This window comes from Ursus arctos, chromosome X (genome assembly GCF_023065955.2).
Source record: "Ursus arctos isolate Adak ecotype North America chromosome X, UrsArc2.0, whole genome shotgun sequence".
Lineage (NCBI taxonomy): Eukaryota > Metazoa > Chordata > Mammalia > Carnivora > Ursidae > Ursus > Ursus arctos.
Window position 1 is genome coordinate 54,239,795 of NC_079873.1, and position 23,755 is coordinate 54,263,549.

The 23,755-nt window shown below is 36.2% G+C and overlaps 1 protein-coding gene and 1 pseudogene across 6 annotated transcripts in view; one reads left to right on the forward strand and one right to left on the reverse strand.

Moving 5' to 3' along the window:
* The window catches only part of OPHN1 (oligophrenin 1), a 517,756-nt gene that overhangs the window by 233,317 nt on the left and 260,684 nt on the right, over positions 1-23,755 (reverse strand). For 5 of the 6 annotated variants that reach the window (XM_048213332.2, XM_057312198.1, XM_048213330.2 and 2 more), the window contains one exon: positions 8,155-8,256. In XM_048213332.2, coding sequence (XP_048069289.1) covers positions 8,155-8,256 — 102 coding nt within the window. Of the gene's footprint in view, positions 1-8,154; positions 8,257-14,571; positions 14,750-23,755 lie in introns of those variants that run through there. The other variant, XM_048213333.2, reaches the window with a different exon arrangement.
* LOC113245603 (40S ribosomal protein SA-like) lies at positions 16,844-19,478 on the forward strand (annotated as a pseudogene).

Here is a 23,755-nt window from a genome sequence, read left to right on the forward strand (position 1 = left end):
CACTACATCAAAAACTAAAGATATAGTGTATGGTGACTAACATAATAAAACATTATTATTTTTTTTAAAAAGGATGGATCTTGTTTTCTTATCCATTCTGATACTCTGTCTTTTGATTGTTGCGTTTTGCCCATTTACATTCAGGGTGATTATTAAGAGATATGAATTTAGTGTCATTGTGTTACCTATAGACTTGTTTCTGGTGATGTTCTCTGGTCCTTTCCAGTTTTTATTACTTTGTCTTTTTTTTTTTTTCACTCAAAGAGTCCCCCTTAAAATTACTTGCAGCGCTGATTTAGTGCTCAGGAACTCCTTTAGCTTTTGTTTGTCTTGAAAACTCTTTAACTCTCCTTCTATTCTGAATCACAGCCAAGCTGGATAAAGAATTCTTGGCTGTATATTTTTTCCCATTTAGCACATTGAATATTGCCTTCCACTCCTTTCTGGACTGCCAAGTCACTGTGGATCGATCCACTGCAAACCTAATCTGTCTTCTTTTGTAGGTTAAGGATCTTTTTTATTTCCCTTGCTGCTTGCCGGATTCTTTCCTTATCTGTGTATTTTGTGAATTTGACTATGATACGCCTTGGCAATGACCAGCTTTTTTTTAATATAATGGGAGTTCTTTGTGCTTCCTGGATTTCGATGTCTGTTTCCTTCCCCAGATTAGGGAAGTTTTCAGTTATAATTTGTTTGAATAAACATTCTGCCTGTTTATCTCTCTCCATCTTCTGAGAGTCCTATAATATGAATGTTATTATATTTCACTAATTTGCTGAGTTCTCTAAGTCTTCTTTCATGGTCCATTACCTTTCTGTCCCACTTCCTTTTGGCTTCATTGTTTTCCACAATTTTGCCTTCTGTATCACTGATTTGCTCCTCTGCTTCACCCATCTGTGTTTTTATGACCTTGTTTTTATGGTTTGCATCTAAGTTAAAGGATTTTTAATTTCAGCCTGACTAGATTTTACTTCTTTTATCTCTGTAGTAAGGGATTCCCTAGTGTCTTCTCTGCTTTTGTTAAGCCTGGCTAGTATTCCTATATTCGTCTTAAATTCTACTTCAGACATCTTACTTATATCTTTATCGATTAAATCCCTGGTCAAGAGTTCTACCTTGTGGTCTTCCTTGGGGATGAATTCTTCCATCTTGTCATTTTGTCCAGGAAAGAAAAGAAGAAAGAGAAACAGCAACAACAACAACAAACAAACAACAAAACAAAAAAGCAAAAAGCAAAGAAAAAGAAAAAAACAAGAAAAAGAAAAACACAAAGCAAAAAAATAAAAAAAAAAGAAAAACAGTAGACCCTGGGTGTGTTTTGGTCTACTTGTTAAAAGAATCTAGATCCCAAAATTTAAAAAAATTATAAAATAAAAGGAGAGTAGACAAAAATATGCATATATATATATATGAAAGTATCTAAGTAAATTTTTAAAATTAATACTAAAAATTTAAAATAGAAATTGGAAAATATCAGAAAATAAATGACAAAAACAATAAAAATAAAAGAAATAAAAAATAAAAGTAAAAAGGAAGCTCAATCCTGTTTCCCTTAGAGCTGTAGCTTTCCACACTCTGTGATTAATAACCTTGGTGTGAGCTAGGTGTTTGTATCGGTCTTGTGGGGGAGAGTGCTGCGCTGATTCTCAGGCTGACTTATTTCAGTGGAAATGCTTCTCCAAGGCATGGGGGCATGGGCTTTGGTGTAAGTGGCTCTGGCCTACAGTAGGTGGTGCTCTTTTGCTCCCTGAAGGCTTTAGCACTGACGGGCAGGATTAAAATGTCTGCACCATGCTCTGTAGCCTTGGAGCTGAAAGTTTATGCTCCCTACCCATCAGTGAGCCCACACAGAAAAGCAATCAATCACCCTATTTGTTTCCCCAGTTTCCGTCTGAACCCTGCATTCATCCTGCCCATGTCTGAGCCTTTTTATCTCTGACGTGTGACTGAGTTTCAAAATCCAAATTTCAGGGACAGCTGTGGTGCGGACACACACTATTCCTCTAGGGGAAGGTCTAACTTCCTTTGCCAGCCCATCCCAGGAAAGTGGTCACAGGACCACGCAGTGGTTCACAGTTTATGGCTAAAAGCTGGCACCATGACCAGCTGCTCTCTGTCACCTTCCCAGCTCCTATGCCAGGGAACAGTGTAGCACCTTGGTGTCACCTGTTCTTCTTGCAACTCAAGAGATCCTCAGACCATCCTGTCAGTCTGGGATTTTGCCCCTCTTCATCACCTAAGCATCTTTAATCCAGGCATGTTCTCCATGGTAGCAAACTTAAAAGTTCAGATTTTGCACTCCACTGCTTCCAATACTTTGTGGTAGCCTCTATAAGCCGGTTTCCTCTCTGCCACTGCATCCACAGCTATGTCTCCCCTAAGTGAACTTCCATACCTCTTAACTTCTAAAAGGTGGTCACTTTTCTACTTGTAGACTTGCAGTTTTTTATTCTGTCAGACCTCTTAGGTATTCAGAATAATTTGATAACTATCTAGCTGTGTTCAAGGGATGAGACAAGCTCAGGGTTCTCCTACTCCTCCAGTGACAAATTTTTAGATAAAACATCAAAAGCATAATCCACAAAAGAAAAAACTGATAAGCTGGATTTCATTAAAATTAAAAATTATTTCTGCTTTGTGAAACACTTGGTTAAGAGAATGAAAAGACAAGCCGCAGACTGGAAGAAAATCTTTGCAAAACACTTAACTCATAAAGGGCTGATATCTAAAATAGACAAATAAGCAGCACTATCAAAAACAGCCAAATTACGGAAAGAGCCCAAATGTCCATCAACTGATGAATGTATAAAGAAGTGTGGTATACACACACACACACACACACACACACACACACACACAATGGAATATTACTCAGCCATCAAAAAGAATGAACTCTTGCCATTTGCAATGATGTGGATGGAGCTAGAGTGTATTATGCTAAGTGAAATAAATCAGTCAGAGAAAGACAATTACCATATGATTCCACTCATATGTGGAATTTAAAAAACAAAGCAGATGAATATAGGGGGAAATAGAACAGAGAGGCGCAAACCAAAAAACCAACTCAACTACAGGGAACAAACTGTGGTTGCTGGAGGGGAGGTGGGCAAGGGGATAGGCTAAATAGGTATTAAGGAGGGTATTAAGGAGGACACTTGTGATGAGCACTGGGTGTTGTATTTAAGTGAAGAATCACTAAATTCTACTCCTGAAACAAATATTACAATATATGTTAACTAACTAGAATTCAAATAAAAACTTAAAAATCCAAGTTAAAATTTAATTTTTCCTACTAGAAAGTTGAAAGAAATATCTCCTACCCCGGGGTGGGGGGTAATGGGAGGTGGAAAAAGAGAAGTAGTAGGATATAATTTAAAAAAAAAATAGAGGGGCACCTGGGTGGCTCAGTCATTTAAGCATCTGCCTTTGGCTCAGGTCATGATCCCAGGGTCCTGGGATCAAGCCCCATATCAGGCTTCCTTCTCTGTCTCCCTCTGCCTCTCTGCCCCTCCACCCCCACACTTGTGCTCTTTCTCTCTCAAATAAATAATCTTAAAAAAATAAAAATAAAAAATAGAAAGAAAAATAAAATAGGCAAACAGCTCTTAAAATGCAATAATGAGAAAACAATCCAACTAAAAAGGGCAAAATATTTGAACAGACACCTCACCAAGAGATCTATACATGGCAAAAAAGCATATGGAAACATGTTCAACATCATGTCATTAGGAAAATTATTATTGTTATTATTTTTTTGGTGGGCAGCAAAGCAAAGTTTATTGAGCAATAGTATTGAGCAATAGTCCAAAGTTCCTGAAGAGGGAGGGGACCAGAGAAAGTTGCCCGGGAAATTAAAATTATAATAGCAATGAGATAACAGGGAAGACCTATTAGAATGGCGAAAATCCAAAACACAGACAACACAGACAATGCTGGCAAAGAGAACGACAAGAGCAACAAGAACTCTTATTCATTGATGATAGAAATTGATGATACAAAGAAAAAATGGTACAGTAACTTTGAAAGAAAATTCGACAGTTTCTTACAAAACTACATTTACTCCTACCATGCAATCCAGCAATTGTGGTTTTGGGTAATTGCCCAAATTATTTGAAAAGTTATGTACATAAAAACCTGTTCTTAAATGTTTATAGCAGCATCATTAATAATTGATAAAGTTGGGGGGTACCTGGGTGGCTCAGTCACTTAAGTGTCTGCCTTCAGCTCAGGTCCTGATCCCATGATCCACGGATCAAGCCCTGAGCTGGGCTCCCTGCTCAGTGGGGAGCCTGCTTCTCCCTCTCCCTCTGTCCCCTCCCACTTATGTTTGCTCTCATGTATGCTCTCTCTCTTTCGAATAAAAAAAATCTTTAAAAAAAATTGACAATGTTGGAAGGAAGCCAAGATATCCTTCAATAGGTGAAAAGATTAAAAAGCTGTGGTAAATCCACACAATAGAATATTATCCAGCACTAAAAATAAGTGAGCTATCAAGTCATGAAAAGACACAGAAGAACCTTAAATGCATACTGCTAAATGAAAGAAGCCAATCTGAAAATGCTACATGCTGTATAATTTCAACAATAAAACATTCTTGAATAGGCAAAAATACGGAGACCATAAAAAGATCAATAGTTGCTAGGGGTTTGCAGGGTGTGGAAGGATGATGGAGGGATGAACAGGTGGTGCCCACAGATTTTTCTGGCAGTGACACTATTCTGCATGATGGTATAATGGTGGATTCATGTCATTATACATTTCTCAAAACCCAGAGAATGTACAATACAGCAGTTCACCAATTGTATCAATGTATCTCACTAATGCAAATGTCAATAGTAGAGGAAACTGTATGATGGAAATTAGAGATATATGGGAACTCTAGAGCTAAAACCACTCTAAAAATAAAGTCTTTTAATATAAAAAAGTGACCCGGGATCCCCCAGATTATTTTTAATGGAAGAAATAGAAAGGCTGCATCCTCGCTCTTTAGGAAAGTCACCAGGGACATCTACATAAAACGCCAAACTTCTAGGACATTCCAGAAGTTTTCATTGTAAAATCCTCCCAAAGAATAAAGTTTGGACTATGTCCAGGGTTACAAATCCCCAGGTTTGGTAATTCTGTAAAGGGACTCAGAGAACTCAGCATATAGTCATACTCATGGCTAATATTTACTTAGTGAAAGAATATAAAGCAAAATCAGCAAAGGGAAAAATACATGGCATGAAGTCTAGAGGAAACTAGGTGAAAGCTTCCAAGAGTTCTCCCTTACAACAGTCACACAGGATACAATTAATTCCTCCAGCAACAAGTTATAACAACACATGTGAAATTTTGTCTACCATGGAAGCTCTTTAGACTCAGTGCCCTAGGTTTTTATTGGGGGCTGTACAGAGGCACCCACTGCTAACCATATACCAAAATTGCAGACTCCCAGAAGAAAATAAGATGTTCAACATAAACCACATTGTTTGTACAGGCAGTCTAGGCACAGTGAGTCACTCTTACCATTTAGGGAAAATTTTACATCTGTGTAAGAAACTGTTCACTAGGCAAGTTCCCAGATACAAGCCAAGAGCTAATCTTGTAGTCAGATTTTTCTAATCATAGTAGACTCAGGCCTATTATTTTAAATCTTATCTGCTTAGGAACCTGACCCAGAATAGATGCAAAAGGAAGAAAACAAAAGTATGCAGCAGGAAAATGACAGAAGACCCCAGACTATTTCAGTTTATAGAAAAAAAGTAGTCCTTCAATACTTCAATACTAACTATTCACCACTGAGGCTCCTGACTCATCAGCTTGAAGCACCTCACATGATGTAATGGATATTCACCAAAGCACATATCAGGAAAGCTTCAGCTTTGTCACAATCTGTGTAACCTTGGACAAGATGATTTCTAAGAACTTTCATAGCGCATGTCAAAGACCTTATTCAATTGAGTGTCTCTTTTTATACTTGAATCTAAAATATCTCCATCTTTTACTGGATCTATTATCCAAAACATGGATCTTTCCATTACAAAGTTTTATTTTTTTAAGTTTCTATTTATTTGAGAGAGAGAAAGAGAGAGAGAGCGCTCACGTGAGTGGGGGGAGGGGCAGAGGGAGAGGAAGAGAGAGAATCTGAAGCAGGCTCCTTGCCCAGTGCAGAGCTCAATTCCACGACCCTAAGATCATGACCTGAGCTGAAATCAAGAGTTGGACACTTAACTGACTGAGCCACTGAGGTGCCCTGCCATTGAAAACAGCTTTAATCAGTTAATTCCTTCCCTTCCTTCTCCAGTACCACTCTTGTGACTTAGACCTTCTCCCCTAGATCATTGCAATAGTTTCCTAACTGGTTTTCCTGATTCCACTCTCTTTCAGGTCTAACTCATCTCACAACCTCAGACAGTTTAAGATTCTTAAAACAGAATTCCACTCATATTGCTTATACTACCAAAAGCTCTCAAGGATCGTCCCAGGCCAACAGAATTCAATACAAATTCCTGAGCCTATTACTCTATAATATGGCCTCAACTTGCCTGATCTTATCTTGTCTTTCACTACTCTCCAGTAGCAATGAAAATTCTAGTCAAACCATTTCCCAAATGTACTCCATGTTTTCCATTCTTGGGACCATTTCCCTCTACATGAGAGGCCCATTTCTCCATTTCTGTCAAAGACTTTACCTTTTGTTGAATGGGCACCATTATTGTGACAAGGCAAATCTCCACATTCAAATGTTTTTTTTATTCTCCAAACACCTTCCCACCCCTACAAGGACACCACATACACATTCATGTTACAGTATGCAAAAATTCTACTTGTTTAAGTGTCATGTGTATTCTTATTTTAGCATTCCAATTATAAGCTGCAGAAGGACAGGAAGTTGTCTCATTGTCTTTGTAGTCCTGTTGCACCCAGGAGAGTGGCTGGCATGTGGTATGCACTCATAGAATAGTGGCTTATTTGAACTGAAGTCACTGAAAGTCCATTAAAAAAAAAACCTAACTAACTAATGTTGGACTATTTTGGGGAAAATGTAGAGGATGTGCTCCTCATCTACCAAATACAGCACTAGTTTAACTTCATCCTCATGTGGATTCTGGATTCAGAAACATAAAACTGAAAGGGACTCTGGAGATCATTGAGTACCATTCCTCCTTTGACAGGAAAAATGAGGCCAAGAACAAAATATGTTCTCCAAAGTCACACCATGAAAGACAAAAAGTAACAAGTGCTGGTGAGGATGTGAGGAAAAAGGAACCCTCATGTACTGTTGGTGGGAATGTAAACTGGGGCAGCCACTGTGGAAAACAGTATGGAGGTTCCTCAATAAATTAAAATTAGAATTACCATATGATTCAGTAATTCTGCCACAGCGTATGTATACAAAGAAAATGAAAACACTAATTCAAAAAGATATATGCACCCCTATCTTTATTGCAGCATTTACAGTAGCTAAGATATGGAAGCAACCTAAATATTCACTGATAGATAAATGGATATGGAAGAAGGTGATATTGGAATATTATACAGGCATGAAAAATGATGAGCTCTTGCCATTTGTGACAATACGGATGGCCCTAGAGGGTATTATGCTAAGTGAAATAAGTCAAACTGAGAAAGATTAATACTATATAATTTTACTAATATGTGGACTCTAAGAAGCAAAACAAATGAATAAACAAACAAAAAGCAGAATGAGACCTATAAATCCGGAGAAAAAACTGATGGTTGCCAAAGGGAAGGGGGTGGACAAAATGCGTGAAGGGCAGTGAGAGATACAGACTTCTAGTTATTGAATGAATAAGTCACAGGAATAAAAGGCACAGCATAAGGAATATAGTCAATAATATTGTAATAGTGTTGTATGGTGAAATTTTATTTTCTCAAACTTGTATTTTATTGTCTACATGAACATTATTTATTCTAAAGTCCGAAAAACAAATAAACAACAACAAAAACGTCACGTGGCAAGTTAGTGGAAGAGCTGCTTTGAGAACTCAAGGCTCCTGAGTCCCAGGCAAAGGTTTTAACTGTAAGCACGATTATCACAGCTGTTCCCTGCTGAGGCAGGGCAGGAGGAACGCCTTGTAACAGGAAGATGCCAATGTTACCAAGGCACAGCCGGCAATGGAAGGTGGGAACAGGCTTTTTAAAACATACCTCTTGTAACTGAGATTCTTTCTTTTTGGAAGATAGATGTAAGTGCCGATCCAGCAAGGAATAAAACCGCTCACCATCCTTTTCAAATTTTTTTTTCCGCTCCTAGATGTGGGAGAGAAAGCACACATTAAGATGTCTGCAGTTTTTAATTCACTCTGCTCAGAACTGAGAATGAAGAATGCAGTGTCAGGTTTCATGTGTCAGGTTTCCAATCTCTCTAGCCTCTGGGAAGAACAAACAAAATGAGAATTTACTTTTGCATTGGTCTCAGCAGTTTCAATTTCCTCAAATATAACTCTGAAACCATTCCACCTACACAAACGGCAGTTCCTATTAGTACAGCTGAAGGCTCTGGGAGCTGCTGCTCAGAAAATGACACTTAAAAATGGGTCTGTACACTTGCTACTTTTTCTTCTTCCCAATATTTTTCTTATTTTTTTCACATGCATTAACTACACATTCATCTTTTTCAAAGGAGAAAGAAGGAACACAGTGGTGAACTAAATATATGCCTTTAAAAGTCATATACAAAGGAGTTAGGCAGCCTAATAATAAGTAAAACAGTTCCAAGGCAATAGGAACCATGGACTGCCTTTATAAATGACGAGTTCTTTGATACTGTTTAAGCATTTTACTACTGCCTATTAAAAGATGTTAAAAATGAGGGAAAAATCCTGGGAAGTGTGGCTGGAAAGCCAGAGTCAAAAGCTTTATGGAGAATGGAGAACTCAGCCGTCACTCTCCTTAAGTATAAAATTTAATTAAGTTCTCTGCCTCAGCACAACTGGAAGTCACACAGCTCCAAAGGAGCATTAACAATGCTCATTTGTCACACACTAATGCTGACACTCTGCAGTCCTCTCAACACCATGCTGGGAAATTCATGTAAAAGGCCCGTGTTGTGCCATAGTAAGTCCAAATTCACTGAGCACCTACAATGTGCCAGTTACTAGAAGAGTCACAGCAAGAGACACACAGACAAAAAGAAGAAGAAAAAAAGAAAAACCTCACCCATGATTTATTTCTAGAGGCAATCTGTTCCTGGGCAGGACGCCAGGACACAGCTTAGTGACCTCTGACCTGGAAGGAAAGTGCTTTTTACCAAAGGTAAAGAAGTAGAGAGGAAGCTAACATTAACTGAGGCCCACATCAGGTCAGGCAGTGAAGTAGGTACTTATAATCCATTATTTCATTCACTCTTCACAACCCTGAGAAGTAGATGTTGTAAAGGAACTTAAGGTTCAAAAAAATGAACTCACTTGTCCAAGGTCACATAATATATAGACCTATTTGATTTCTTCCACATAGTCAAATGGAGCCCAAATGATCATGAGAAGAATTACCTTCAGGAGGCCTGTAAATAACCAAATATCCTTGTGAATAAAATGCAAGTAGGTCTATAGCCCTAGCCCAAACTCATACCAAAACACAAGACAGAAATTTCCACACAAAACATAGGTAAGACAAACTGTTCCTCCAGCTGGTGAATCTATTTAAAGGAGCAATTCTTTGAAGAAAGCATTAGGGCCAGAAAATGTCAGCGAATTCTCTAAGAACAGATAAAGTTCTGTTGGTCATTCCCTCCTCCAATTCCGTTTTTAAAATAGAAACAATGAAATGTAATTCACGTATCATAAAATTCATCCTTTTAAAGTGAACAATTCAATAGTTTCTAGCGTATTTACAAAATTGTGGAAGCATCACTGCTGTCTAATTCCAGAATATTTCCATCACCTAAAAAAACCCCTATACCTATTAGCAGTCATTTCCCCCGTCTCCCACAATTTAATTTAATTTAATTTTTGTCTGTATGGATTTGTATATTCTAGAAATTTCATGTAATTCTAGTCACACAATATGTGACCATTTGTGCCTATCTTCTTACACTTAACATACTGTTTTCAAGATTCATCCATGTTGTAGCATGTGTCGGTACTTCATTCCTTTTTATAGCTGAATAATATTTGATTATATGGATATACCACATTTTCCTTATAAATTCATCATTTGGTGGACATTTGGGTTATTTCCATTTCCTCAGCAATTATGAATAATGCTGCTGTGAACATGCATGTACAAGATTTTCTGTGGTCATATTTTCAATTCTTTTGGGCATATATACATAAGCATGGAACTGCTGAGTGATATGGCAACTCTGTGTTTAACTATCTAAGGAACTGCCAAACTATTTTCCAAAGCAAGTATATCATTTTACATTGTCAACAGCAATGAATGCAAGTTCCAATTTCTGCACATCCTCACCAACCCTTATGTATCTTTTTGGTTACAAATAACCTAGTGGGTGTTAACCTGCATTCACTGTAGTTTGACATGCATTTGCTAAATGACTAATGTCTTTTCATGTGTTTATTGACCCTTTGTGTACATATGTATATACACACACACATATATTCTTCAAAGAAATGTTTTTTGAATTATTTTGCTCATTTGTAAATTTGTTTTATCTTTATATTTTCGAGTTACAAGAATTTATTATGTAACTCTGAATATTAGCTGTGGTGTATTTTCTCCCATTCTTCGGGTTGTTTTTGGCACTTTATTGGTAGTGGCCTTTGAAACATGAACATTTTTAATTTTGTGAAGTCCAACCAGCCTATTTTCTTCAATTTCTTGTGTTTTTGGTGTCATATCTCAGAAAATGTTGCTTGAACAAAGGTCATGAAGATTTGTAGCTCTGTTTTCTTCCAAGAACTTTATAATTTTTGGTTTTAAATTTTTGAATGCACTGTGATATAGGGCTCCAACTTCATTCTTTTGCATATGGATAACCAGTAGTCTCAGAGCCATTTGTTCTAAAGTCTAGTCTTTCCTTATTGAATGGTTTTGGCATTCTCAGAAAATATCAATTAGCCATAAATGTATAGGTTTATTTCTGGACTCTCAGTTCTATTCTATTCATCTCTACGTCTGTCTTCATGTCAGCACCACACTGTTTTGGTTACTATAGCTTTGTAGTAAGTTCTGAAATTAAAGACTGTGACTCTTTTTTTCAATATTTCTTTTTCTATTCTGGGCTTCTGTGTGGATTTTAGGGTCACCTTATCAATCTGTAAAAAATGGCCAGCTGAAATTTTGGTACAGATGACACTGAATCTGTAGATTAATTCTGTGACTATACTGTCTTAATAATATGAAGTCTGATCCATGAACACAAGATGTGTTTCTATTTATCCTTCTATTTATTTATGTCTTAGTTAATTTATTCCATTAATGCTTTGTACTTTGCAATGTATAAGTCTTGCACTTTTTTGTTAATTTATACCTATGTACTTTAATATTTTGATGCTACTGTAAATGGGAATTTCTTGATTTAATTTTCAGGTCATTTATTAATAGTGTATAGAAATACAATTTATTTTTGTATATTGATTTTGTATCCTGCAACCCTGATGAACCCCTTTACTAATTCCAATAGTGTGTGTGTGTGTGTGTGTGTGTGTGTGTGTGTATACACCTTAGGATTGTAAATATAAGATGAAGGAATCAGCAAATACAGATAGTTTTACTTCTTCCTTTCCAATCTTGGCTAATTATCCTGGCTAGAACCCCCAGCACAATGTTAAATAGAAGTGCCAGGAGTGGACATCCTTGATTTCTTGATATTAGAAGGAAAGATTATAGTCTTTCACTATTATGTACATGATGTTAGCAACAGGTTTTTTAATATTTCCCAATTATCAGGTTGAGAAAGTTCCCTTATATTCCCAGTTTGTAAAATATTTTTATCATGATAGAATGTTGGATTTTGTCAAAAGACTTCTTTGTGTTGAAATGTTCACATACTTCTGTCCTATTATCTATTATTATAGTATACAGTATTGATTTTTTGGATGTTAAACCAACCATGCATTCCAGGGACAAATCTCACTTGGTTATGGTATATACTTATTTTTATATGCTGCTGGATTTGGTTTGCTTGTATTTTGCTGAGAACTTTTACATATATACAGTAGCATACTCTTACCTACAATCTTGCTTTCCACAGTTTCAGTTACTAAAGTCCACCAAAGTCTGCAGGAAGAAGATCCTCTTTCTGATATAACATCAGAAGCTCAATAGTAGCTTAAAGATATGTCACAATGCTTATGTCATTCATATCACTTCATCTGATCACACAGGAATTTTATCATTTCACATTATCACAAGAAGGGTAAATAGAACAATTTTAACAGTATACTATAATAAAAAAGTTATAAGAATGTGGTTTCTTAAGATATTGTGAGAAAAAGAGAAACCACATTCTTATAACTTTTTTATTATAGTATACTGTTAAAATTGTTCTATTTAATTTTTAGCTATTGTTGTTAATCTTTACTGTCCCTAATTTATAAACTTTATCCTGTGTATGCATGTATAGGAAAAAAATCATGTATATATATGTATAGGTATATGTGTATACACATACACACACACATACAGTACAGCTTGGCACTAAAAATTAAGTGTTTTTGTATATATATGTGTGTGTATGTGTGTGTGTGTGTGTGTATGGCTTGGTACTATCCATGGTTTCAGGCATCCACTGGGGAGGTCTTAGAATGTATTCCTCATAGATAAGGGGGAACTACTCTATTCATGATACATAGTGGCCTGTAGTTTTGATTTCTTATTATGACTTTGGTTTTGCTGTCAGGGTAATATTTGCCTTATAGAATGAATTGGGAGGTATTTCCTCCTCTTCTATTTTTGGAAGAGTTTGCAAAAGATAAGTGTTTATTCTTTAAACATTAGGTAGAATTCCCAGTGGGTCCAGTTGGTCCTGGAATTTTCTTCCTGTAATTCTATTAAGATTTTCTATTTCTTCTGGAATTCACTTACATTTAATTCCATTAATGTCAACAATCAGTGACATCAGCCTACTACTTCTGGGACATTCCAATATTGGTTAAAAAGAACTTTCATTTCAGGGACAATTTAACTGTAAAGGCCAAATGTAGCAGAGGCTCTGCTCAAGAGTCACTGTCCATCCTCAAGTTAAAATGCTGCATTAAGACAGTTGTTAGACTGATGAAAAAGGAAAGGAACTCCTATACATTGACAATACACCTTTGCCAAGCAGGATGTGAGGTTCTTTATTGTATACCAACTACCAATTCCAAACGCTAGGTTTAAATTTACAAATTTTCTTATTTAATAGAAATTTATACAGAAGCAGAGACTGAATAGAGAAAACAGACCCAGGAAATTTGCTTGCAGCATTACACTCATAATGTGCAAGTGATCACTTAAGAAGCACTCACGTTTAAGACTTTCATTAAAGCTTTTTTTAATTCAAATTATCATCTAGTTCCATGCAGGAGGTAAGACAATCAGCTATGCCCTGTCACCTGTCTCCTCTTTCCTCTTTTCTAGAAATAACCTCTTTTGTCTCTAAGCCAATTATTCTAGTATTTACTTCCATATTTCTAATATCTCAAAATAAATTTATATTGCAATTATGAATTTTTAAGTTTTGTGCATTATCTATTAACTTCCAAATAAAGATGAGGATTTAACTCTTTCTTCTCCCTGTCTCATTACCACCACCATCTCCTTTGTCCCCCAACCCAAAACCATTTCCTGATACTCCCAATATACTTCTAATGTAATTTTTCTTTGATTTATAGTCAGTAATTACATTTTTATGACAATCTAAATATTACTTCTAGCTTACATATATATCATTAATGTTACTTTCCTGTACAACTAGATTACTATCAAATCATCCTAAATACCCTAGAAATTGACCTAAACACTGGCAGAATAAACTCCACAACAAAAAAGAAGAGGCCACGTGAAAGAAGGTAGGAAGAATGGAGTTGCGCTTTGGGAGAGAAAGAGATCTTGGCAGCTGTAGTCACAGAAAAGGGTGAGAGACCCACTAGCATACAGGGGTGCTCACAGGGAAGATGAATCCCTATAGCAATTGGCTTGGAAAACAAGAGGGGCCAAATTTCTTGAGTTCTTACAACAAGCAAGCTTAAAACCTGGAGTTTTAAAGGTCAGCAGGCTTGGCTGGGATAGAGCCCAGAGGGCATTGCACTGCTCTTTGAGAGAAGGCAGGCAAACAATCTGGGGACAAACAGCATGGAAGGAGCAATCTGAAGACGCTGGGGCACACAGTGGGGAGGTTATTCACTCATCTCAGAGCATGTCCCAGAGAGACAGCATTCAAGGAGAGACAACTCTGGGAACAAAGGACCTGCCCAGCAACATTTCCATCCTCCTACACCTCTGCATAAGCACAGGGCCACATGCAGGAACCAGTGCAGCATTGACCCTCTCTATTTCACGTGCTTACACCAAGTCTTCCATCCCCCATGCTCTGGTGGAACCACTCTCCCCAGTCATGCTTGACTCAGTCCCAGTGTGGTGGGGACCCTCCCCAAGAAGAGTAGCCCAAATCCCTGTTCATACCATGTCTCCCAACATGAGAGTTTTGCAGAGCCTCAGTTCTGGGAGCAGGGGTGATAGGTGTCATTTCACAATCAGACCAGAGCATATCTTGTTAAAATGCACCACATTCAGGCCAGGGACTAAACACTGCCCACAGCAGGCAAAGAGAACCCTGGTAGACGACTGACCTAAGGATAAAGCAGATAGGACAAAACAGCATAACATACGCAGCACACATTGGAGACATTACTGAAAGTGCCAGGCCCTGGGGAACAGGGGACACTCTATGGCAGGACACTGCAAGACCTCTTCTTCATAAGGGCATTAACCTCAAAAACAGAAGATGAAGCTGACTTCCCTAACATGCAAACAGGCACAGAGACATGGACAAAATGAGAAGACAGAGAAATTTATCGCAAATGAAAGAACAGGACAAGGCCATAGCCAGAGATCTAAGTGAAACAGATATAAATAACATGCTTGATAGATAATTTAAAGATCATAAGGGTAATCACTGTACTTGAGAAAAGAGAGGAAGACATGAGTGAGACCCTTAAAACAGATAAGAAATAACATAGGAGAGATAAATGGCTCAATAAATGAAATGAGAAACATGACTGATAGGATGACCAGCAGGCTGGAAGAAGCTGAAGAAGGAATTAATGACCTAGAAGACAGAGTAATGGAAAGTAATTAAGCTGAACAAAATTATATAAAATGAAAAGAGACTTAAGGAACTCAGTTCCTCCATCAAACGTAATAACATTTGTGTTACAGAAGTCCCAGAAGAGGAAGACGTAGAAAAGGGGGCAGAATATTTATTTGAAGATAAAATAGCTGAAAACTTCCCTAAACTGTGTAAGGAAACATATACCAAGATCTAGGAGTCACAGAGAACTTTCATCAAAATCAAGAAAAGGAGATTCATAGCAAGAAATATTGTAATTAAATTGGCAAAGTATAGTGATAAAGAACAAATCTGGATAGCAGCAAGACAAAAGCAGACAGTAAGTTATAAGGAAAACGCTATAAGTCTATCAGCTGATTTTTTTAGCAGAAACTTTCAAAGCCAGAAGGGAGTGGCATGATATATTCAAAGTGCTGAATGGGAAAAATCTGTAGCCAATAATACTCTATCAGGCTAGGCTATCATTCAGAACAGAAGAAGAGATAAAGAGCTTCCCAGATGAACAAAAACTGAAGGAGTTCCTGACCACTAAACCAGCCCTGCAAGAAATATTAATGGGACTCTTTGAGTGGAAAGGAGAGGCTGAAACTGACAGTATAAATGTAGGAAACACAAAAGCAGTAAAAAGGAATTTCTGTAAAAAATTAGTCAAGGAAATCACAAAATAAAATTATGTAAAATATGACAACATATACCTAAAACGTGGGAAGGAGTAAAGAATGGGTTCAGAGGTGCATGGATGGCTCAGTCAATTAAGTGTTCAACTCTTGGTCTCGACTCAGGTCATGATCTCAGGGTTGTGGGATCAAGCCCTGTGCCAGGCCCCATGCTCAGTGTGGAGTCTGCTTGGAATTCTATGCCTCTCCCTCTCCATCTCCCTTCCTTGCTCCCTCTCTCCCTCTCAAATAAATAAATAAATAAATAAATAAATAAATAAAATATTTGAAAAAAAAAGAGAATGGGTTCAAACTTAAACAACCATCAACATAATATAGACTGCTATATGCAGGAGAGGTTATACACAAACCTAATGTTAACCATATATCAAAATCCACTAATAAATATGCAAGGGGTAAAGAAAGAAATGCAAATATATCACTAAAGAAAATCAGCAAACCTTAAATGAAATAAGAAAGGATTAGAGAAAATCTTCAGAAATAAGCATAAAACAATAAAATGACAATAAATGCATATCTATCAATAATTACTTTGAATGTAAATAGACTAAATGCTCAAACAAAATACACAAGGTGACTGAATGAATTAAAAAAAAAAATAGACCCATCTATATGCTGCCAGCCAATCAAGAAACTAATTTTAGACCTAAAGATACCAGCAGAGTGAAACTGAGGGGATGGAGTAACTTCTATCATGCAAATGGAGGTCAAAATAAAGCTAGAGCAGCAATACTTATATTGGACAAAATAGACTTTTAAAACAAAGAGTATAGCAAGATATGACACTGTATAATCATAAATGGAAAAACTCAACAAGGTATAACAATTGTAAATATTTATACATCCAACATGGGAGCACCCCAATACATAAAACAGTTAATAACAAACATAAAGGAACTAACTGATAATAATACAATAAAGGTAGGCGATGGGAAATAAGGAATGCACTTGTCATGATGAGCACTGGGTGATGTACGGAATTGCTAAATCACTATATTATACATGTGAAACTAATATTACTATATGTTAACTAACTGATATTTAAATAAAATCTTAAAATATAAACTCCTTGACAAATTAAAAAAATGAAGGAAGAATTATATAATTTTACAATAGTTGAAGACATCAATATCCACTTTCAATAATGGATAAAATATGTAGACAGATCAAAAAGGAAATACAAAACAAACAACACCATAAACTATCTATACCTAACAGACATGTATTAAACATCCCACCCAACAAGAGCAGGAAAGACATTCTTCTCAACTATACATAGACTATTTTCTAGGATAGACAGTATATTAGGCCAAAACCAAGTCTTAATACATTTTGAAAATCAGAAATTACTTAAGTATCTTTTCCAACCCACAATCTAATAAACCTCAAACTCAATCACAGAAGGGAAAACCGGAAAATTCATGAATATGTGGAAATTAAATAATACTCTTTTAAACAATCAAAGTGATAAAGAAGAAATCACAAGAGAAATTAAAAACTACTTAGAGATAAATAAAAAGGAAATACAACATACTGAAACTTATGAGATACAGCAAAGGCAATATTCAGAGGAAGATTTATAGATGTGAATGTCTATATTAAAAAAGAAGACAGAGGTAAAACCAATAACCTTCATACACACCTTGTAGAATTAGAACAAGATAAGCAAATTAAATTCAAAGCCATCAGAATGTAGGAAATAAAGTTTAGAGCAAAGGTAAACAAAATAGAGAACAGAAAAACAATAGAGAAAATCAACAAAACCCAAAGTTGGTTCTTTAAAAAGATTTTAAAAATTGACAAGTTTTTAGCCAAACTAACAAAAAAAAGAGAAGAGGGAATCAAAGTCAGAAATGAAAATGAGGACATTACTATCAACCTTCCAGATATAAAAAAGGACTATAAGAGAATACTAAGGAAAATCGTATATCAACAAATTGAGCAACATAGCTGAAATGGAGAAATTCTGAAAGTACTCAAAATTACTTAAACTGCCTCGAGGAGAAATAGAAATTTAAAACACACCTTTAAAAAGTACAAAAGACTGAATCAATAATCACAAACCTCGCAACAAAGAAAATTCCAGGAACAGATGATTTCACTGGTGAATTTTACTTCATTCTGACAGGCCAGCATTACTCTGACACCAAAGACAGATAAAAACAACACAAGAAAATAGCTTTCCATGCTACCCAGGGAGGCGTCCATATGGCAGTTTGTGTTTCTGTCATAACTTAAAGGGAAACTTTCACAATTCCAGAGCCTTTGATGTCCTGCAACTGAAGGAGGAGGATGTCCCCAAATTCCTTGCAGCAGGAATCCACTTACATGGCACCAACCTTGACTTCCAAATGGAACAGTACAACTACTAAATGAAAAGTAATGGCATCCACATCATAGATCTGAAGAGAACCTGGGAAATCCTTCTGATGGGAACTTGGGCTATTGTTGCCATTGAAAACCCAGCTTAATTTATAGCTATGATTTTCTTTTACTGATTTTTTGCTGATTTTGACTATATCCTTAACAATGATAGAGTATGTTTTATTCTCATAATTTTCCCCTAGTCTCTATTTATAGATTTGCATTCTTCTTTGATGGAAAAATTATTTAGGATAGCACTGTTCAATTTCCAAAGGGTAGTTTTTCTTATTATAGCCCTTATTGTTAATTTCTCATTTTATTACAAAATAAGCAGAGAATATGTTGTACATTTCTGCTTTTCATATACATTATGAGTAATAGAGGATGGCATTAGCAAACATTATAATGGCATGTGGAAGAAATAATACATTCCTCATTTGTAATGTATTGTTAGTTGGAAACTGCTGTAAGAGAATTTATAAGATTTTTAATGATCTAAATAAAACCGCTAAATAGGTTTTTAAAAAAAAGAAGAAAACCCAGCTGATGTCAGTGTCATATCATCCAAGAATACTGGCCAGTGAGCTGTCCTGAAGTTTGCTGCTGCTACCAGAGCCACTCCTATTGCTGGCCACTTCATTCCTGATCCAGGCAGCCTGCTGGGAGCCAATATTTCTGGTGGTTACTGATCGTAGGGCTGACCACCAGCCTCTCACTGAGGCATCTTATGTTAACCTGCCTACCACTGCTCAGTGTAACACAGACTCTTCTAGGCACTATGAGGACATTGCCATCCCTTTCAACAACAAGGGCACTCACTCAGTGGGCATGACGTGTAGATGCTGGCCAAGGAAGTTCTGTGCATGCATAGCACCATTTCCTGTGAGTACCCATGAGACATCATGCCTGATCTCTGCTTCTACAGAGATCCTGAAGAGACTGAAAAAGAAGAGCAGGTTGCTGCTGGAAAGCCTGTGAACAAGGAGGAATTTCAGGGTGAATGCATGGCTCCAGCTCCTGAGTTCACTGCTACTCAACTTGAAGTCACAGACTGGCCTGAAGGCAGGCAGGTGCCCTCTGTGCCTATTCAGCAGTTCCCTACTGAAGATCAGAGCAGCGAGCCTGCCACCAAAGACTGGTCTGTAGCTCCCACTTTTCAGGCCACTGAATGCATAGGAACAACCACTGAGTGGTCTTAAGACTGCTCTTCCACAAAGGAAAACAAAATGAAAGTAAGGTTGATAGAAAATAAAGTTTCTTAAAAAGAAGCAAAAGCAAAAACAAAAACATAAAAGCAAACAAAATCATAAGAAAATAAAATTATAGACCGACATAAGTTATAAATATAGATGTAAAAATCTTCAGGGGTGCCTGGGTGGCACAGCAGTTAAGCGTCTGCCTTCGGCTCAGGGCGTGATCCCGGCGTTACGGGATCAAGCCCCACGTCAGGCTCCTCTACTATGAGCCTGCTTCTTCCTCTCCCACTCCCCCTGCTTGTGTTCCCTCTCTCGCTGGCTGTCTCTATCTCTGTCAAATAAATAAAAATAAAATCTTTTAAAAAAAATCTTCAACAATATACTAACAAACAGAATCTAAGAAAATATTAAAAGGATTATAGACTGACCAAGTGGGTTTTTTCCCAGTAATGAAAAGGTGATTTGCAAGAAAATCAATGTAGCAGTCTCTATAAAGACAGTGGAGTAGAAAGATCTTGAACTCATCCCCTAACATAGAGACAGCAAAACTACAACCACATAGAGAACAACTACCTAAGAATAACATGACGACTAGAAGAACATAATAGCTAATAGGACCCAACAGTACATTAAAAGGATTATCCATCATGACTAAGTGGGATTCATCCCTAGGATGCAAGGGTGGTTCAACATTCACAAATCTATCAGGGTGATACATCATATCAAAAAGAAAAGAGTCAAAAACCATATGATCCTCTCAATAGATGCAGAAAAAGCATTTGACAAAATACAGCATCCTTTCCTGATTAAAAAATTTCAGAGTGTAGGGATGGAGGGCACATTCCTCAATTTCATAAAAACCATTATGAAAAGCCTACAGCGAATATCATTCTCAGTGGGGAAAAGCTGGAAGCCTTTCCCTTAAGATCAGGAACACAACAAGGATGCCCACTCTCGCCACTATTATTCAACATAGTACTAGAAGTCCTTGCAACAGCAATCAGACAACAAAAAGGGATAAAAGGTATCCAAATCAGCAAAGAAGAAATCAGACTGTCTCTCTTCGCAGATGAGACTGACTCAAGAAAAAAATGGAAAATCTGAAGACTGATTACTAGTAGTAAAACTGAATCAGTTATCAGAAAACTTCCAACAAACGAATGAGAAGAACTAGATGCCTTCACAGATGAATTTTACCCAACATTTAATTAAGAGTAAATTATCTATTCTTCTCAAACATAAAAAAATTGAAAAGTCAAGAATGCTTTCAAAATTACTCTATGAGGCCAACATTACCTTGATAACAAAACCAGAGAGAGATGAAAAAAAATTGAGAAGTCCATATCCCTGATGAATATAGATGCAAATAATCCTGAACAAAATATTAGCAAGCTGAATCAAACAGCACATTAAAATCATCATATACTATGATCAAAGTGGGATTTATTTCTGGGAGGCAATGGTGGTTCAATATCTGCAAACTAATCAACATGAAAGAAAACATTAATAAAATGAAAGCTAAATACCATGTGATCATCTCAATAGATGTAGAAAAAGCATTTGATAAAATTCAACATCTATTTAAAGTTTAAAACTTTTAACAAAGTGGCTAGAGAGGGAACATATCTCAACATCATAAAAGTCACACATTACAAAGCCACAACTAACACTGTATGCAATGGTAAAAAGCTGAAAACTTTTCCTGTATGATCAGGAGCAAGACAAGGATGTTCATTCTCATCACTTTTATTAAACATAGTATTGTAAGTCCTAGTCACAGCAATTAGACAAGAAAAAGAAATAAAAGGCATCAAGATTGAAAAGAAGTAAAACTCATTATTTGCAGATGATATGATACTATATATAGAAAACTCTAAAGATGCCACAAAAAATCTATCAGAAGTAATAAATGAATTAGGTAAAGTTACAGGACACAAAATTAATATACAGAAATCTGTTGCATGTCTATGTACTAATAATGAATTAGCAGAAAACAATCTCATTTACAATTGAATAAAAAAAAAACCCTAGGAACAAATTTAACCAAAGAGGTGAAAGACATACTCTGAAAACTATAAGGCATTGATGAAAGGAAGATATACTGTGCTCATGGATTAGAGAAATTAGTATTGTTAAAATGTCCCTACTACCCAAGGCAATCTACACATTTAATGCAATCCATATCAAAATACTAATAGCATTTTTCACAGAACTAGTACAAATAATCTTAAAACTTGTATGAAACCACACAAGATCCTGAATAGCAAAAGCAATCTTGAGAAAGAAGAACAAAACTGGAGATATCACAATCCCACATTTCAATATATACTACAAAGCTACAGTAATCAACAGTGTGGTACACTGGCACAAAAACAGTCATATAGATCCATGAAACAGAATAGAGAGCCCAGGGCGCCTGAGTGGTCCAGTCAGTTAAGCATCTGCCTTTGGCTCAGGTCATGATCCTAGGGTCCTGGGATCAGGCCCTGTGTAGGGCTCCCTCCTCAGCAGGGAGTCTGCTTCTCCCTCTCCCTTTGCCTCTTCCCCCTGCTCCTGCTACTTCTTTCTTTCTCAAAGAAAGAAAGAAAGAAAGAAAATCTTTAAAAAAAATAGCCTAAAAATAAACTGGTACTTATATGGTCAATTAATTTATGGCAAAAGAGACAAAAATTTACAATGAGGAAGATTGTCTCTTCATTAGATGGTGTTGAGGAAACTGTAAGGCTACATGCAGAAAAATGAAACTGGACTACTTTCTTACACCATATACAAAAATAAACTCAAAATGGATTAAGTACCTAAATATGAGATCCCAGATCAAAAAATTTCTAAAGAAAACAGATAGTAAACTCTTGGATATCAGTTTTAGTGATATATTTTTCTGGATCTACCTCTTCAGGCAAGGGTAATAAAAGCAAAATTAAACTATTGGGACTATAACAAACTAAAAAGCTTTCACACAGTGAAGGAACTGTCTATAAAACAAAAAGCAACCAACTGAATTGGAGAGAAATTTATAAATTATATATCTGATAAATTATATATTTTATATAAAGGGTTAATACCCAAAATAAAGAACTCATACAACACAACCTAAAACAAAATAAAACGAAACAAAAAAAACAAAAATAACAATCTGATTAAAAATGGGAGGAGGGCCTGAACAAATATTTTTCTAAGGAAGACATCCAGATGGCCAAAGGACACATGAAAAGATGCTCAACATCCCTCATCATCAGGGAAATGCAAATCGAAACCACAATGATATGTCACTTCACACCAGTCAGAGAATAGCTCTTAATCAAAAAGACAAGAAATAACAACTGTTGGTGAGAATGTAGAGGAAAAGTAACCCCTTGTGCACTGCCAAAAGGAATGTAAACTGGTAGAGCCACCTTGGAAAACACTTTGTCATTTCCTCAAAAATTTAAACATACAATTAATATATGACCCCTCCTAAGTATATTTCTGAAAGAGTTGAAAACAGGGACTCAAACAGCTACTTGGTTGCCATTGTTTATTGCAGAATTATTCACAATAACCAAAGGCTGGAAACAATCCAAGTGTTCAACAATGGATAACTGAATAAACAAAATGTGGTATATACATACAATGTAATATTCAACCTTAAAAATGAATGAAATTTTGATACATGTTACAATATGGATGAACCTTGAAAACATTATGCTGAGTGAAATAAGTCAGATAGAAAGAGACAAGTATTGTATGATTCCACTTATATGAAGTATATAGAATAGAAAAGTTCATAGAGTTCATAGAAACAGAAAGTAGTTTAGAGTTTATTAGGAGCTGAGGAGAGGACAGAAAGGTGAACTATTGCTTAATTGGCTACAGAGTTTGTATGTGGGATGATGAAAGGGTTTTAGAATTATGTAGTGTTGTTGGCTGAACATAATTTTGAATGTAATCACTATCACTCAACTGTGTACTTAAGAATGATTAAAATGGCAAATTCTGTTATAGATATATATTTTCTTTTAAACTACAATAAAAAAATTAGTAGGTGCAGGGATCAGACAGACCCAAACTCAAATTCTGGTTATATTACTAATTTTATAACTTTTGAAAAGTTAACCTGCCTAAACTTCAGATGTCTTACTCTTCAAAATAATAACAAAAATAACATAGTATCCTATTGCATTTGGGTTATTTGAGGATTAAAATGAGGCAAATACATGTAATGTCTTTATTACTATATCTAATATACAAAAGCTATTATTATCAAAAACAGAAATCAGTTACATCACTTCCTTCAGCTT